The sequence below is a fragment of the Lepidochelys kempii genome, chromosome 2 (assembly GCF_965140285.1).
Source record: "Lepidochelys kempii isolate rLepKem1 chromosome 2, rLepKem1.hap1, whole genome shotgun sequence".
NCBI lineage: Eukaryota > Metazoa > Chordata > Testudines > Cheloniidae > Lepidochelys > Lepidochelys kempii.
Window position 1 is genome coordinate 113831935 of NC_136381.1, and position 14175 is coordinate 113846109.

The 14175-nt window shown below is 39.3% G+C and overlaps 1 protein-coding gene across 20 annotated transcripts in view; it reads right to left on the minus strand.

The window, feature by feature from the left end:
• HIVEP1 (HIVEP zinc finger 1) overlaps positions 1-14175 on the minus strand; it is a 187235-nt gene that overhangs the window by 61986 nt on the left and 111074 nt on the right. For 10 of the 20 annotated variants that reach the window (XM_078851621.1, XM_078851610.1, XM_078851616.1 and 7 more), the window contains 3 exons: positions 13528-13650; positions 12647-12700; positions 4893-4946 (listed from right to left, as the gene is read on the minus strand). In XM_078851621.1, the coding sequence (XP_078707747.1) occupies positions 4893-4946; positions 12647-12700; positions 13528-13650 (231 nt within the window). The remainder of the gene's footprint in view (positions 1-4892; positions 4947-12646; positions 12701-13527; positions 13651-14175) is intronic. The other 10 variants (XM_073332042.2, XM_078851620.1, XM_078851619.1 and 7 more) reach the window with 3 other exon arrangements.

Here is a 14175-nt window from a genome sequence, read left to right on the forward strand (position 1 = left end):
AAGCCAAAGGATCTTCATTTAAATTAACAGCAGACTGCTAAAACCTTTTGTTTCTGTAACTGACCAACTTTTTTAAACCTCATACAGCAGACTGGACATTCAAATAATGACAGAAGTTTTTAAAATATTTTTTGCCTTCAAAGTTGAAAAAAAAATTTAAGTGTCAATACATACATACATACACATGAAAATAATTAATGAGGCCAAGATCATATTCTACCCAAATTTAGTCCCCAATTAAACAAAACACTTAAGCACATGCTTAATTTTAAGGACAAGTAGTTCCTGTACACTAAAATTGATACAGGGGAAAGGCTGGAGCAATACTGGGCCAGGAAAGCTCTGCCTCTCAAGCACTGCAGAGCATGTTTCTGGGGAAAGGAGCAGTAGAAAGAGAGCTCCAGTAGCCCAGGCAGGAGGGAGGAGAGAAGCAATTTCCTAGAGGGGCACTGCTCTACTACAGTAGGAGAACAAGCCCTTTCCACAGCAGTCCAGCTGTGAGTCTATCTCCTGTCCCTTTAGACATTGCCCAAGAGGCAGTGAGAACTGCGTGGATGGGCATCAGAGGGTCACCTACATTAGTCCTGAGACTCCGGGGTTTGAAGCTAAGGACTACAAGTGAACAGCAGCCATGCCGTAAACTGAGCCATTTGGTGTGATAGGAAGTGGCCCAGAGGAAGGTGAGCAGGCGTTGGGCCAAATGTAGGCCATCCCATGCTCTCACACTTTCAAGGACCCTGGGCAGGCACCTGGTGGACCCATGTCCCCGTACACACCCCAAATTCCCCTATAGCTAGCCCTGGGATGGGCAGGACTAGGGGGTTATTGACAAGTAGGCTGATCCAGCTGAACCCCGTTCAGAAGGTTCCGGACACATTGAATAAAAAAGGACTGGAGCAGCAAGCCGTGACCACTACGCCTGCTGACTGAAAAGAGAACCGCAGTACTGTCCCCTTAAAGTCAACAGACAAAATTTTAAAATGCAACTAATGGTTTTGGGTGCCAAACTTGAAATACTTTAAAGGGCCTGACTTTTTTCAGAGGGAGGGTGCTCAGCACTTTCTGAAAATCAGGCCCCTTTAGACATTTTAAGTTGGGTACTCAAAACTGGAGGCACCCAAAATCAGTTGTCGCTTTTGAAAATCTTGGCAAATGGGCTTAAAAAGCCAAGCATGTGCTTAATTGCTTTTTTGAACAGGAGTTTTAAGATTATTTTTTCTTCATGAGGTGAAAGAAACCTTAAAAGCCACGTAATCTGCTTTTACATAAATCACAATTGGAAATAAGTCAATAAAACAAAATGTTATTTCAACATTCAAAGGATCCAATACACTGACTAGAAACCCACTAAAACCTATGAATTTTTCTATTTACCTCAGTGACCATTGGATCAGCTCTCTAAGGCTTGCTTCTTCTACATAGTTTTTGTACCAGTATTACTATTGGTTAGGGGTGTGAATTTCTTTTTAAAATCAAAATAGTTATGCAGGTACCACTTTTAGTGTGGGTACGAAGGTACCATGCTGGAAGAGCTTATTCCTTTTCCGTTATGGGAATAAGTTGTACAGGCATAAGCAACTCCATAAGGTATAGGTGCATTCATGGTTGGTGTGTGTATTGTACTGCTAGAACTGTGATAGTTCAGTTAAAGCAGTCCACACATACAAGTTGTACAAGCCTTTAGTCTTTGAACCTCAAAATATTTAGGCATGTGCATAACTTCACTTGTGTGAGTAGTTCCATTGACTTCAATGGGACTACTCATTTATCTAAAGTTACGCACAATTTAAAGTATTTACAAGATCAGATTTACAAGAATCAAGTACGGCTGTGAAGTTACTGTATGTAAAACATACTAATGCAAACTGTACTAAGAAGATCAACTCGTTAACAGAGTGAGATTTAATGGCCAATGAAAGGAGGTCAGACTAGATGATCTAATAGTCCTTTCTGGCCTTAAACTCTATGATTCTATATATAGGGTGTCTAGAAATAAACTACAGCCATTCTATATTTTAAAGTTACTGCTGCCAAGTTGGAAATCCCAATATACCAGGACAATACATATAGAGTTGAAGAACTTCTAAATAGTTTAAAATGTTTTGGGGTACCTGCAGTATCCAAACAGAGGTCTCCATCTTGTTCAAAAATCTTGACCACAATATATGCCCACGAGATCCTCACTTAACCATGAAAGTGGCTACACAGAGGAAGACATTGCCTGTGAATTCTCCCTTTTCCTTCATTTTCACAGCTGCCTCTTATTCCTTGTTCTTTTTCCCAACTCCCACCACCAATCAAATTACAATTGCATGCACTCTGCCCACCGCATCTTAGCCATGACAACACAGAAACAAAAATAAACAGTGGTCCAAAGTGATACTGACAATTTTCTCTCTGTTCTACAGGATATCTTAGAGGCAGTGTGATGTTGCTAGTATCATAATCTTAACTCCTTACAGCTAAGTCCAGTCTTTTGCAAAGCGTATTTTCTGAACGAGTAAGGTTTTTACATTTAATCAAGAAATGTCCATGCTTGTGGTTTGTTAGACTGATATATTTTCACCTTAATAACCAGTAGTTAAGAAGACTCAAACATTGTTTGATCCTGTATTTTTTAGAGAGAGAGAGAGAGAGAGAGAGAGAGAGAGAGAGAGAGAGAGAGAGAGAGAGGACGAGCGAGCATTTTAAAGAACTTAATTCTAATAATTAAAAGAAAAATGGGAGCAAGGGGAAGGAAGAATAGTTATTTCTTATCTTTTACTGATGACTTGAACGATTTTACCTCACATTTTAGCCGGCACAAGAGAGAAAATAATTTAAGGGACAGCAATATAGATGATCTGAAACCTCCTTGTCACTGCCCAGTCACAATAGCTGTAGCACTTAAACATACACTGAAGCCAGAAGGAAAAAGTAATTTATTGGAAATAACAAAGCTAGACCAGAAAAAGTGCTCAATCAAGACAACTGGAAGTTAAAATGTTTCATCTAGGAATCAACAATGTGTACAACTTGGATGAACAAGCAGGGAGAGTGAGATGTCTGACAGCTTTAGAATGTGCAGGCAAAGAGGAAGGTGTTCCACTTGGCTTCTCCTCCTCACAGTTTATATGAATTTGAGATATTTCATCAGCAAGGGGAGATAGGATCAGCCTTAGCAATCCAGTAATATCACAGCATAAGGCAGGGAAGATCCCAAAGACATAATGCCTGGACTCATGAGAAAGTTCCTCTGTGATACTATTTCTTCCCAAAAAGAAAAGGAGGACTTGTGGCACCTTAGAGACTAACCAATTTATTAGAGCATAAGCTTTCGTGAGCTACAGCTCACTTCTTCATCTTCTTCATCTTCATCTTCATCTTCTTCACATCTGAAGAAGTGAGCTGTAGCTCACGAAAGCTTATGCTCTAATAAATTGGTTAGTCTCTAAGGTGCCACAAGTCCTCCTTTTCTTTTTGCGAATACAGACTAACACGGCTGTTACTCTGAAACCTATTTCTTCCCAGAAATAGAAGTCGGTTAAGACAAAGTGAATTTTGCCTTAAATCAGTGGTTCTCAACCAGGGGTACGCATATACTTGAGGGTATGCAGAGGACTTCCAGGGGGTATCATAGAATATCAGGGTTGGAAGGGACCTCAGGAGATCATCTAGTCCAACCCCCTGCTCAAAGAAGTACCAATCCCCAACTTTTGCCCCAGATCCCTAAATGACCCCCTCAAGGATTGAACTCACAACCCTGGGTTTAGCAGGCCAATGCTCAAACCACTGAGCTATCCCTCCCTCTATTATCAACTCATCTAGATAACTGCCTAGTTTTACAACAGACTACATAAAAAGAACTAGCAAAGTCAGTACAAACTAAAATGACAATGACTTGTTTATACTGCTCTATATACTACATGCTGAAATGTAAGTACAATATTTATATTCCAACTGATTTATTTTATAATTATATGGTAAAAATTAGAAAGTCAGCAATTTTTCCGCAAGTGTGCTGTGACCCTTTTGTATTATTATGTCTGATTTTGTAAGCAAGTAATTTTAAAGTCAGATGAAATTTGGGCGTACGCAAGACAAATCAAACCCCTGAAAGGGGTACAGTAGTCTGGAGAGGTTGAGAGCCACTGCCTTAAATGACTGGATATAGATGAGAAGATGATGCTGTCCTGAAGTTAAGTCTGTTAATGTCATGACTCATACCACCTAGAAAAATTATCAGAAGAAGTTCAGGGTGGGAGTGGGGACATAATTTAATTAGTAGGCCCAAGAAAGGTCATCCTTGTAACAAAAGACTTCTATTTACGACAGTTAGCTTCTAGGTTTGGCTGAAGGAAGTCATGTCCGGCAGAGCTCCAGCCACAGAAGAATGCCTTGCTTAACAAGGAGAGATTGAGAAATGGCAGAAATGGCAGAAATGGCAGAGCCAGGAAGGCTCACACCCCAGAACTTTGCAGCAGCATTTCCTCTTCCTTGGTACAAATACCCCAAATCCACAGAAACCAGCTGTTCAGTTGCTGAAGCAGAGTGATTTTACAGTTGCAGAGAGTGATTTTACTACTCAGAGACCACCAAAGGTGATGCTTTGGAAACTTGACACAGAAAACAGAAACCCAACATGACCAGTTGGTGCTGCTTTGCTAGGAGAGGAACACATTCTTCCTCTCTGTTCTATCCGATTACTTATACGTTCGTATATACCACCATGAAGAGAGGAAACAAAACACACACAACTCCCGCACCCCCACCCCAAAAAATCCCCTACCTCCTACCTAAAGAGGAAACAACCTGGGGAATAGCCTGGGAGGCTGGGTGGGAGTTCAGAATTTCTGCCGCCCACAGTCTGAGGCAGATCAGGACTGGGATGTTGAAAGGAGGCTTGAGCTTACCAAATTCGCTGCCCCAAAATTCAACACTTCCATGAGTTGACTGTGCCTGTGCGACTGTAATGCAAGCAAAAAATCCATCAAGTTTAAGGACCAAAGATCAATAAACATGTGACCACTTTATGTAATGCCAAAGCCTCAATGGAGCAATTCTAACCTCCACTGTTAAACAGGCATGCTATAGTATATCCCAATTCAGTACATATGTTTAGCCAAAATATCAAAATAACCTCCAAAACAACATCTTGACACCAAAATCTTTAGTCCAATGAAAGATTCTTCCTACAGACTGTTTTTTTTTCTTTCCTCTCCAGTGTGCCAAATTTGGAATTGAAATCATGAAATGAGGCATTTTATGCTAAATGTGCCTACTTAGTATTGCATGCAGGAATAACATCTCATTGCATGGGTCACTAGATTTCAAAAGCTTTTTTGTAAGAAAAGGAGAAAGAGTGGCCAATGTAAGGGTCGTTAACAAACCATTACCTGATTTAATGAAATCCTGCCTACAGACAATTCCCCAACCATGAGTATGGACGGGAAAAATAGAAAACCTACATAAGAAAAAGCCCTGAATATCAGGACATCTGGTCACTCTACCTAAGCTTCCTCTATACATAATGATGTTGAGCCAGAACAAGTTTCTGAACAAATAGTCCCTGTTCCCTTCTCTTCAGTTCTTTAATACATATTTCCATTTGAAAAGATGGGCTCAATTAAATCCACATTGCCTGAGGCAATTAGGGAAACATGAGCACTCATTTAATGGCAATAATGTTTAAAGATACATTAGACAGAAGATGGTGGGAACAATTTTAGCCCTAAAAGATGGAACTTTAGAAGTTTAAACGCTAACTCTTCCTTTTTGGTCTTAACAGAAGCAGAAGAGGTTAATTCAACTACACTCTAGCACAGGGGTTCTCACGTGGGGGGTCGCGAGCTGTCAGCCTCCACTCCAAACCCCGATTTGCCTCCAGCATTTATAATGGTGTTAAATATATTAAAAGTGCTTTTAATTTATAAGGGGTGGGGGTCGCACTCAGAGGCTTGCTATGTGAAAGGGGTCACCAGTAAAAAGTTTGAGAGCCACTGCTCTAGCAGCCAGTGATGCCTTAACCAGCAAGGAAGTTAAATATGGAAGGTTAAAAGGTGGGAAGGATGATATCCACGAGGGAATGTCCCTTTTATGCATTACTGCAAAGTTCCCAGTCCCGAGATCTTTGGTTTGCTGGAAGTGGCTCTTCACTAGCTGCAGATTATTAATACTACTTCATACGCACAACTTTTTAGAAGTTTCTCATAACAAATCTTCAGCCAGGTCAGGTCACAATATCTTTCCACAAAAGGAGAATTACTTATATTTTCATCTGAGTACTCTGTTGTATCAACCATTTTAAAACACCCCTTTATCCTTTGGTGGAGGACTAACTAAATGAGCAAAAACCTGATCTAGGGAAACCTCTAGAAAGACTTGGTAATCATGTCTGAGTCCACACAAGACTGAGGAAACCAACAGGAACCCAGAGTCCAAAATTCTGCAATGAAAGCGCTTGCTTACGCCAGTTCGAGTGTGATGCAACAGGCAACCCACCTGCTTAGATATATACCCATCTAAAAGGAATGAGTTTGTTCTGATCTCAGATACATGAGTGCCTCTCATGCAGTCTGTTCTCTCTGGATTCTTCTCAATTTCATTACCTTACCAGCTCACAAGGACTGGAAACATTGACTGTAAACAAGGACTGTAAACAGGAACACAGCACAAAGTACACAAGCGTATCTGCAATCAAAACAAACCAAATATCCTCAGTGTGGTGTTGGTGGGGCACAACACCCAGCTGCAGGTTTAAAACTGCAGCATAGCCTTAGTTTTGGAGGATATGTTTCTTGTTTACTATCAGAAAGATTTTTTTTTTTAATGTGGGGTCTGATTCAGGACATCTGGGGCATGCTAACCTGTAATCTGGGGCATGCTAACCTTTGAAAAAAATGTAATAGATGCATCCTGGAATCTCTCTTTGTCGAACTGTTATTCAAAAACTTTGCTGTACTCGTCAAAAAGTCAAAATACTATTACTCTAACATCACATTAATATGATAAAGTTCTCATAACACTTTCAGAGGATGACATTTTAATTTTAAAATTGTAAATCTGTTTATCTCCCTAACTGTCAAAACAATACCAGAACTTGTTTCGTCTAGCACCAGCAATTAATTTGTTTACACAATATATTTACTAAATAAATAAAACAAAAATAGCTTTCCCTCCAAAATAGAAACAGCAGGTACAGACATGGCCTTGCAGTCCAAGCAGACTTGGGAGCCAGGAACGGCTGAGTTTCAAGCCCAGTATGGCAAACAAATTCACCAGCTGGTACACCGTGTTGTGGCTAGGAGCAAAGTTGCATATTTTTTTCCCCTGTAGTCCTGCTGACCAGGTCCACTTCTTGTCCCCTGTTGTCTTGTGTCTTGGCCCTCCAGCAGGGTCACCTTTTGGCACAGCGGCATGCCTCACAGGTGCCGTAGGGTGGGGGGAGGGGGCTTCTTGAACCCAAAGATGCTATTTAACCCATTCTTGCCTGGCGTGGGGTTTGTATACCTGGTTACACCGAGCTCTAATACCTCTTCCCACTCTGTCCTAGGGAAATTGACCACCTCCCATCCGTAAAATGAGAATATTGAGACTTACTTAGCTACCCAACAGAGGAGTCAGGGAGTGAGGAGTAAGGCCTAATCCTACTCCCACTGAAGTCAATGGGAGTTTTTTACTTTATTTCAATGGGAGCATGAATAAGTTTATAAAGAGCTTTAAAAATGAAAAGACCCCCTCTACCCCCCAGTAAGTCACAGTTATTCTCAGCAGCAGCAAACAGATGTCTAACACGTCTGCTCACTCCATTTTGAGTTACTCAGAACCATAGGCCTTGTCTACACTTGTGGCCACATGTAGGGTACGTGCAGCTATACGCCACAGTGAAAGGCAGGCGGTGTCCACACTCACTATGGTGCGCAGCTGGGCAGGGAAGAGGCAGTGCGCAAAGGTTCAAGCAGTGGGACACCACACTGCTAAAAGCAGCACTGTAGACATTGGAGGCGTGGCTTGGGCATGCACAGAGTCTGATGGGGTATATACCCTAGGGTTCTGATTCCCTAATCATTGCTGCACTGTCTACGCTGCTATTTATCCCATGCTAGGTGGGCATACAGTGTCTGTACTCTACCTGCTGCTGTAAAGATAGACCTATTCATAGATTATAATGCCAGAAGAGACTGTTATGATCATCTAGTCTGACAGCCTACATAACATGATAATTCCTGTGTCAAGCCCATAACTCCTATTTGTGCTATATTTTATATCTTAGAAAAATATCCCATATAGATTTAAAATCTTGTAGTCTAATGTACCCAGAATCACTTAATATCCACTTATATATGTTTTAATTATGTACAGGACCAAAGACTTTATGTAACCAGTCAACGAAAACATGCAACAGAATTACACAAATGATTATTAGTTTGCACTTTAAAGGCATTTAGAAATTCAAAGCTAGGCAACTCTGTTGCAAGCAAACAGAATAAATAGGTTAACTCCGGGCTTTAAAAAATCCCCCACTGCCAAATGAGAGCTTTGCATGGTGAATGTGGGATGGGAATTAAACCTTCAATTTTTGAAGAATTTAAGCTTTCATTTAAAATAAGTAAGCTTCTATTCTTTATGGTTGTGAAGCTAACCTACAAATACAAAATGAATGTAATGAAAGCATGGATCACAGTGAGTAGGTCCTCTTCCAGAGGCAAGGGCATAGTCTCCAGCAAGTATAAGATAAAAAGAAGGCACTTTTGGCTACTACTACTGAGTATCCAAAAGTAGTGAGGAGTCCAAAGAGACTGTACTAAAACCTCAGGGTAAACAGCTTCTGTGGAGGGTGAGGTCATATCATGGTAGATCATCAAAATGCTTTCATTTGCCTATCACCATCACTTCCATCTTTCCAGATTTTATCTTGAGCCATCCCTCTGTCATCCTAGGTCCCTGTTTTTCTCAGGCATTGGGATAGTGGGCATATAGCACAGTTTATGAGTGATGAGGAGATATTGCTATTAATGGCACTCTGAGCATCTTTCCATGATTTCACGCAGTGACTTTATACATGAACTGAACAAGAGAGGTGACAAGATTGAGGATTGCAGGACATCACAAATTAAAGCCCTTACTGAACACATTACTGGTTACTGAAATATGATCAGTTCTTCTCCCTCCTTCCCCATTATGGTAGGATTTCTTTTCCTTTTTAAAATGTTTTATTTTGGGAAAGCAAAATCAAACTACACGCATTTTACATGGTACTTTGCCAGAATGAGGCAGACTCTATAGTATGTTGTACATGAACTACTTGAGTTCACGACAACTTATGTTAGACCTGACTGAACACTCTATGCAAATATTCCTAAAGCAGACCTTTCTAATGCACCTTAATTCACAATTTTGCTGCTGGAGCCAATTCATACCTTAATGAACACAAGGAAAGGGAAAGAAGAACGGAATACTAAGAATTTTAGGCACTGACTTTTCAGGGTCTACTTTTCAATGTTCAAAATTCACTCACTGCAGAGTTAGCTTAGTATGTAAGGGTGGAATGGTGTCTGGATATGCTGACAGTATCTGTATTCACTATGTGCTTTCTTGCTAGTGATTAGCAACAACACTTTGTACTACTTTAGCTCTTTTAATCTAAGGATTTGAAAACACTTACCAAACATTAACGAATTAAGGCTCACAGTATCCTATGAGGCAGATATTATTACTATTATTTCCATTTTACAGATGGAGACGGAGAAGTAGTGACTTGTCCCAGGACACACAGTATGACTGTGATGAACCTATATTATCAGAACCTGACAAAGTCCGGTGCTTCAGTTATGACAGCAACCTTCCTTTCCTAAGTTACACTGGAGTTCAATGTATTGCATAAATTAATATTTTTTTTCATTTGAATTAAGAATGGTCAAACTGTTTCTTCTCTCATGTATATGAAACGTAATCAGGTCCAAGATATTTGTAAATTAAAAAGTCTTGATTTTCCAGTTGTAGCTTTATTCTAAATATTATTAAAATTATTATCTTAATATCTAGGAGCCTCGGTCATGTACTAGGACCCCATTGTACTAAGCACTGTACAAACAGAACAGAAATATGGTCTCTGATCCCAAGAGCTTACAATCTAAGTGTAGCACAAGATGTAACAGGTGGATACAGACAGACCCACGGCAGAGTACAAGGAAACAATGAGATAATATTGGTCAGCTTGACAGGCAGTGGACTCGGCACAACAGCAGCCTAACCGTTGTCGTACAGCTCATGGCAAAGAAAGATTTTAAGAAGTGATTTGAAGGAAGATAATGAGTTAGTTTTGCCGATGTTATGGGTAGCTCCTCCAAGTGGGGAAGGCCACATAGGAGGAAACATAAATGTTCTTGTTTGAAATTTAACAAGATGGCAATAGGGGCTGGTATTATGGGTCAACCAGAGACAGGGGCTGACCTTTCTATAGGTAATGAGAGATGATAGGAAGAGTGGGGACATGCTGTGAACATGTAAGGGTCCATAGGTAGAGAAGTATGTCTATAAATATTGCTATTCTGCTTCTTTATTTTTCCTCCCTGTTTTTGATAAAGAAAGATCTATTACAATTTTCTTCTTATTTTCACTACTTTACTGAGTGAAAAAAGGTGTATTTAGCACAAACTCGTTTTGTGGCTTTTTACACACACACACACACACCATTTATAAATCTGATCACTGGCCAATTACCGCCAGCTGAAAAAACAGTATGTCCAATAACCTCATGAAAACATTTTCCTCTCCAAGCAGGGTATGTAAATTACAATATTACCAAACAGTAGTTGGCTTGTAAGTTTGTGGAATTTATTACCCTATTTATTTTAAATAGGAAAGACACTTATCTAAAGAATCTCTAAACTGAAAAGACCATTTGGTAATTTAGATACAAAAGAACTGAAAGAAGGAAAGAAACACATATACTTTAGGTGAATTTGTGTATATTTTACTTTGTTTCATCAACATTATATTAAAGTGTCCGTATTTTAAATTACTTTTTCAATTTTATACAAATATTCTTTTCAGTCTTTCAATATCCTTAAGAATTTGATTGCTTCTTCAAATGATATCCATCAGAATCTAGTTCATACTAGCAACTGGTTCACCAAGTACAACATACAAACAAAACATAAAATAAATAATTTTTCTAAGAGAAAAAGTGCATTTCTACTCTGTAAAGAGACTTCATTAAAAATGGTAACAGATGGTACTCCACTTATTGTCTCAATTATTTCCATATTAAATTCTGTAACTGCCAGTCTCATAAACTTGGCCTAAGAGCTGAAAGTCAAGTCATTACCAATAGTAGATTTTGAAGGCCAAATGTTGTCATCACTTGAACCTCTGTAACCACATCATCTTCAAATTGTACTCTCTGTTATACCTTGGCAACCCTATTGCCTTCAATGGGGCTGCACAGATGTAACCAGGCGCATAATTTCAACTATGCCGGCTGCATGCATGGTCCTGAACATAGTTAACATTTTGGTTGATTATGCCTAGCCTACTTCTCCCAGAGCTGTACTGGTTTTAGACTGCAAGATTGACAATAAAAAAAAAATATCTGGTTTTATCACTTAAATAAGCAGTTATAATCTGATCTGAAGATACACAGGGATCTAGGATCTACTAAGTAAGAATGTGCCAGAAGTGGTTAAAGTTTAGTATCGAGTCTGATTTGAGGAAATGGAAGTGTCTCTAAATTTGCAAAGGAAACTCAAATATAGCACAGCAGCTTTAAGCCTGATGATTTTATCATTTAATCATTTATTTTTGTTTTATTCACCCTTTACAAATATTAGGTGAAACGTCAATGCCCTGACGATGCAGAACAACAAAAGCTTGCATCCAACTTTTCCTAAAAGGACCCTTTGGTTGCTTCTCTTCATACTAAAAGTTTTTATTTCTTCCACTGATTGACCCTGTACTTTGCAAACTTAGTTAGGATACAACACCACCTCTATGATGTCGGCAAATGTAATCTCTGTTTTGAGGATGGGCTATCAGTAAAGTCTGAAAATATGATCTGTAAAAAATTATGAAAAACTCTTATAAAAAAAATAAGCAACTCTGTTCCAGGCAACATCAAAGATTCACCAAACTGTCCACCATCTGCAACATGTCAGATAACACTTCAAACATACTATCAAGGAGGAAAAGAATGACTTTAACATTTGCCACAAAGCACCAATCTCCTACGCTACTGCTGTCAGCCAACCTTATATGACCACTACCACTAGTCACCACGCATCTCTGCTACACAGATTTCATCTGTCAGAAGTCATCTGTATGTTAAAATAACTGATAAGTGTCCTCTCATAATCCATATAACCCAATCACAGGTTGGTCATCAAAGACAGAAGATAGTTATTAATAATCAATTAACCTCTAGTATGAGCTGAAATGTCAGTACAGACCTAACTTTATTCACCTCAGCAGCCAAAGTCAGTGGGACGACTCAAGTGGTTAAATTTAAGCAAGTGTTTGTTAGCAAGACTGTGTTTGTTAGCACAGCATTTGCTCTACAGTCATGCATTCTATTGGCTTATCCCTAAGCCCAGCAAAATCAAAGGGAGACTTTCCACAGACTACAAAAGGCTTTGATCAGTTTTGCCATACATTGTTTTTGCTTTCTTACCTTTCTGCTGGTCTTCTGTCTCATTAAGTTCTTTTTGTGCTTCTTCAATTTTGTCTGTTTAAGAAAAAAATACATCATATTAAAATATAAAATAAAGTTGTAAAAAAGTCATTTCTTGAAAATATCTGCTTGTGTTAATATGCTAACTACTTTGTTGGATAATCTCATTTACATTTATGGGCAATATATGATTTACATGTAAATAAATACGTTGTGTAAGTCATACAATACATGACAGTAATACTGGCAAGTAAAATCTTACTGTGTTGTATTAGCACCTACATTTACTAAATTGCTACTGACAGATTAGCATACATAAAATAAGTAGTAAAGAAATAAAAGCATTGTTATGGAATATGCAGTTGATAAGTAAATCACAACATGTTCACATTATCTGCAGTAACTCATGTAGCCCAATGGACTACATAAAATAGGTATTAATGTGAATTACTGACATATACATTTTTTAACTCATCTTAGAAAACATCAAGTGCTGTTAAAACGTTACAATGTTATTACAGCATTAAGAATTATGGTAATATAAATCACAAACAGTATTTGTTTTTCCATAAATACTGATGTGGGTAGAATCAAAAGGCCCAACTGCGCTTCCCCATGGTAAAGCCCAAGGACAAGGCAAAGGGATGGAAATTGTTCCATCAAGTGTGTATGGTTTATCCAACTATGGAACTGTCCTACATAACCCATGGACCAGCAAGAGGTCCATCTGTGCAGAGAACCTCTGCTCCCAGCAATCCACCCCTACCAAGGGATCCAATGGAGCCAGAGTGGCAAGGCTTCTGCAGTGGGCATCTGTACCATGACACCTCACCATGTGTGCGCACAAGCAGGGATGGGGAGTAGTGGGAAATGAATACAACCTTGAGATGTATTTCTTTTTGTACTGAACTCTGGTGGATGTGCAGGTGGAGGAAGACACAAATTCCCCTGCCCAGCTTCCCCACGTACAGACCTATGGTCCTCCAAACAGTCCTCCACGTGCTCTGTGGGAAAAGAGGTAGTGGTGGGGAATGCTGCTGTAGAAGTAGCTGAGCCTGTACTCCATAAGGAAGCAGGGAATCTGCACACAGATCTCTTCCCAAGGAAGATCACATGAACCCAATCAAGTTCAAAGACTTCAGCTCTCGGTATAACTATACCTCAGTCTCATCTTAAATAAGACATACTACTGTGGAAGTTAATCTCAGTTTTTCTACATCTGGGATGTAGTATCTTTTCCATGCATTCTAAGTCAATCTTAAAGATGCATATAACATCTTAGGGAGTGAGTTTGTTTTTTAAATTTAATATCCCCAAATATGAAACAGCACACACACATACACGGGTAAACTTTGACATTCCTATGCAAACACTTTTAAAAACAAAGTGACTGAAGATATGAACCAGTTCAGGTTTTACTTTCCTACCAAGACCTGAGTTCAGGTTATAGCATTTAGATACAAAGCAAATTTTTCAAAAGCACCTAAGTGATTTAGGAGCCCAAGTCCCATTGGACAGCCCAGAGTTGG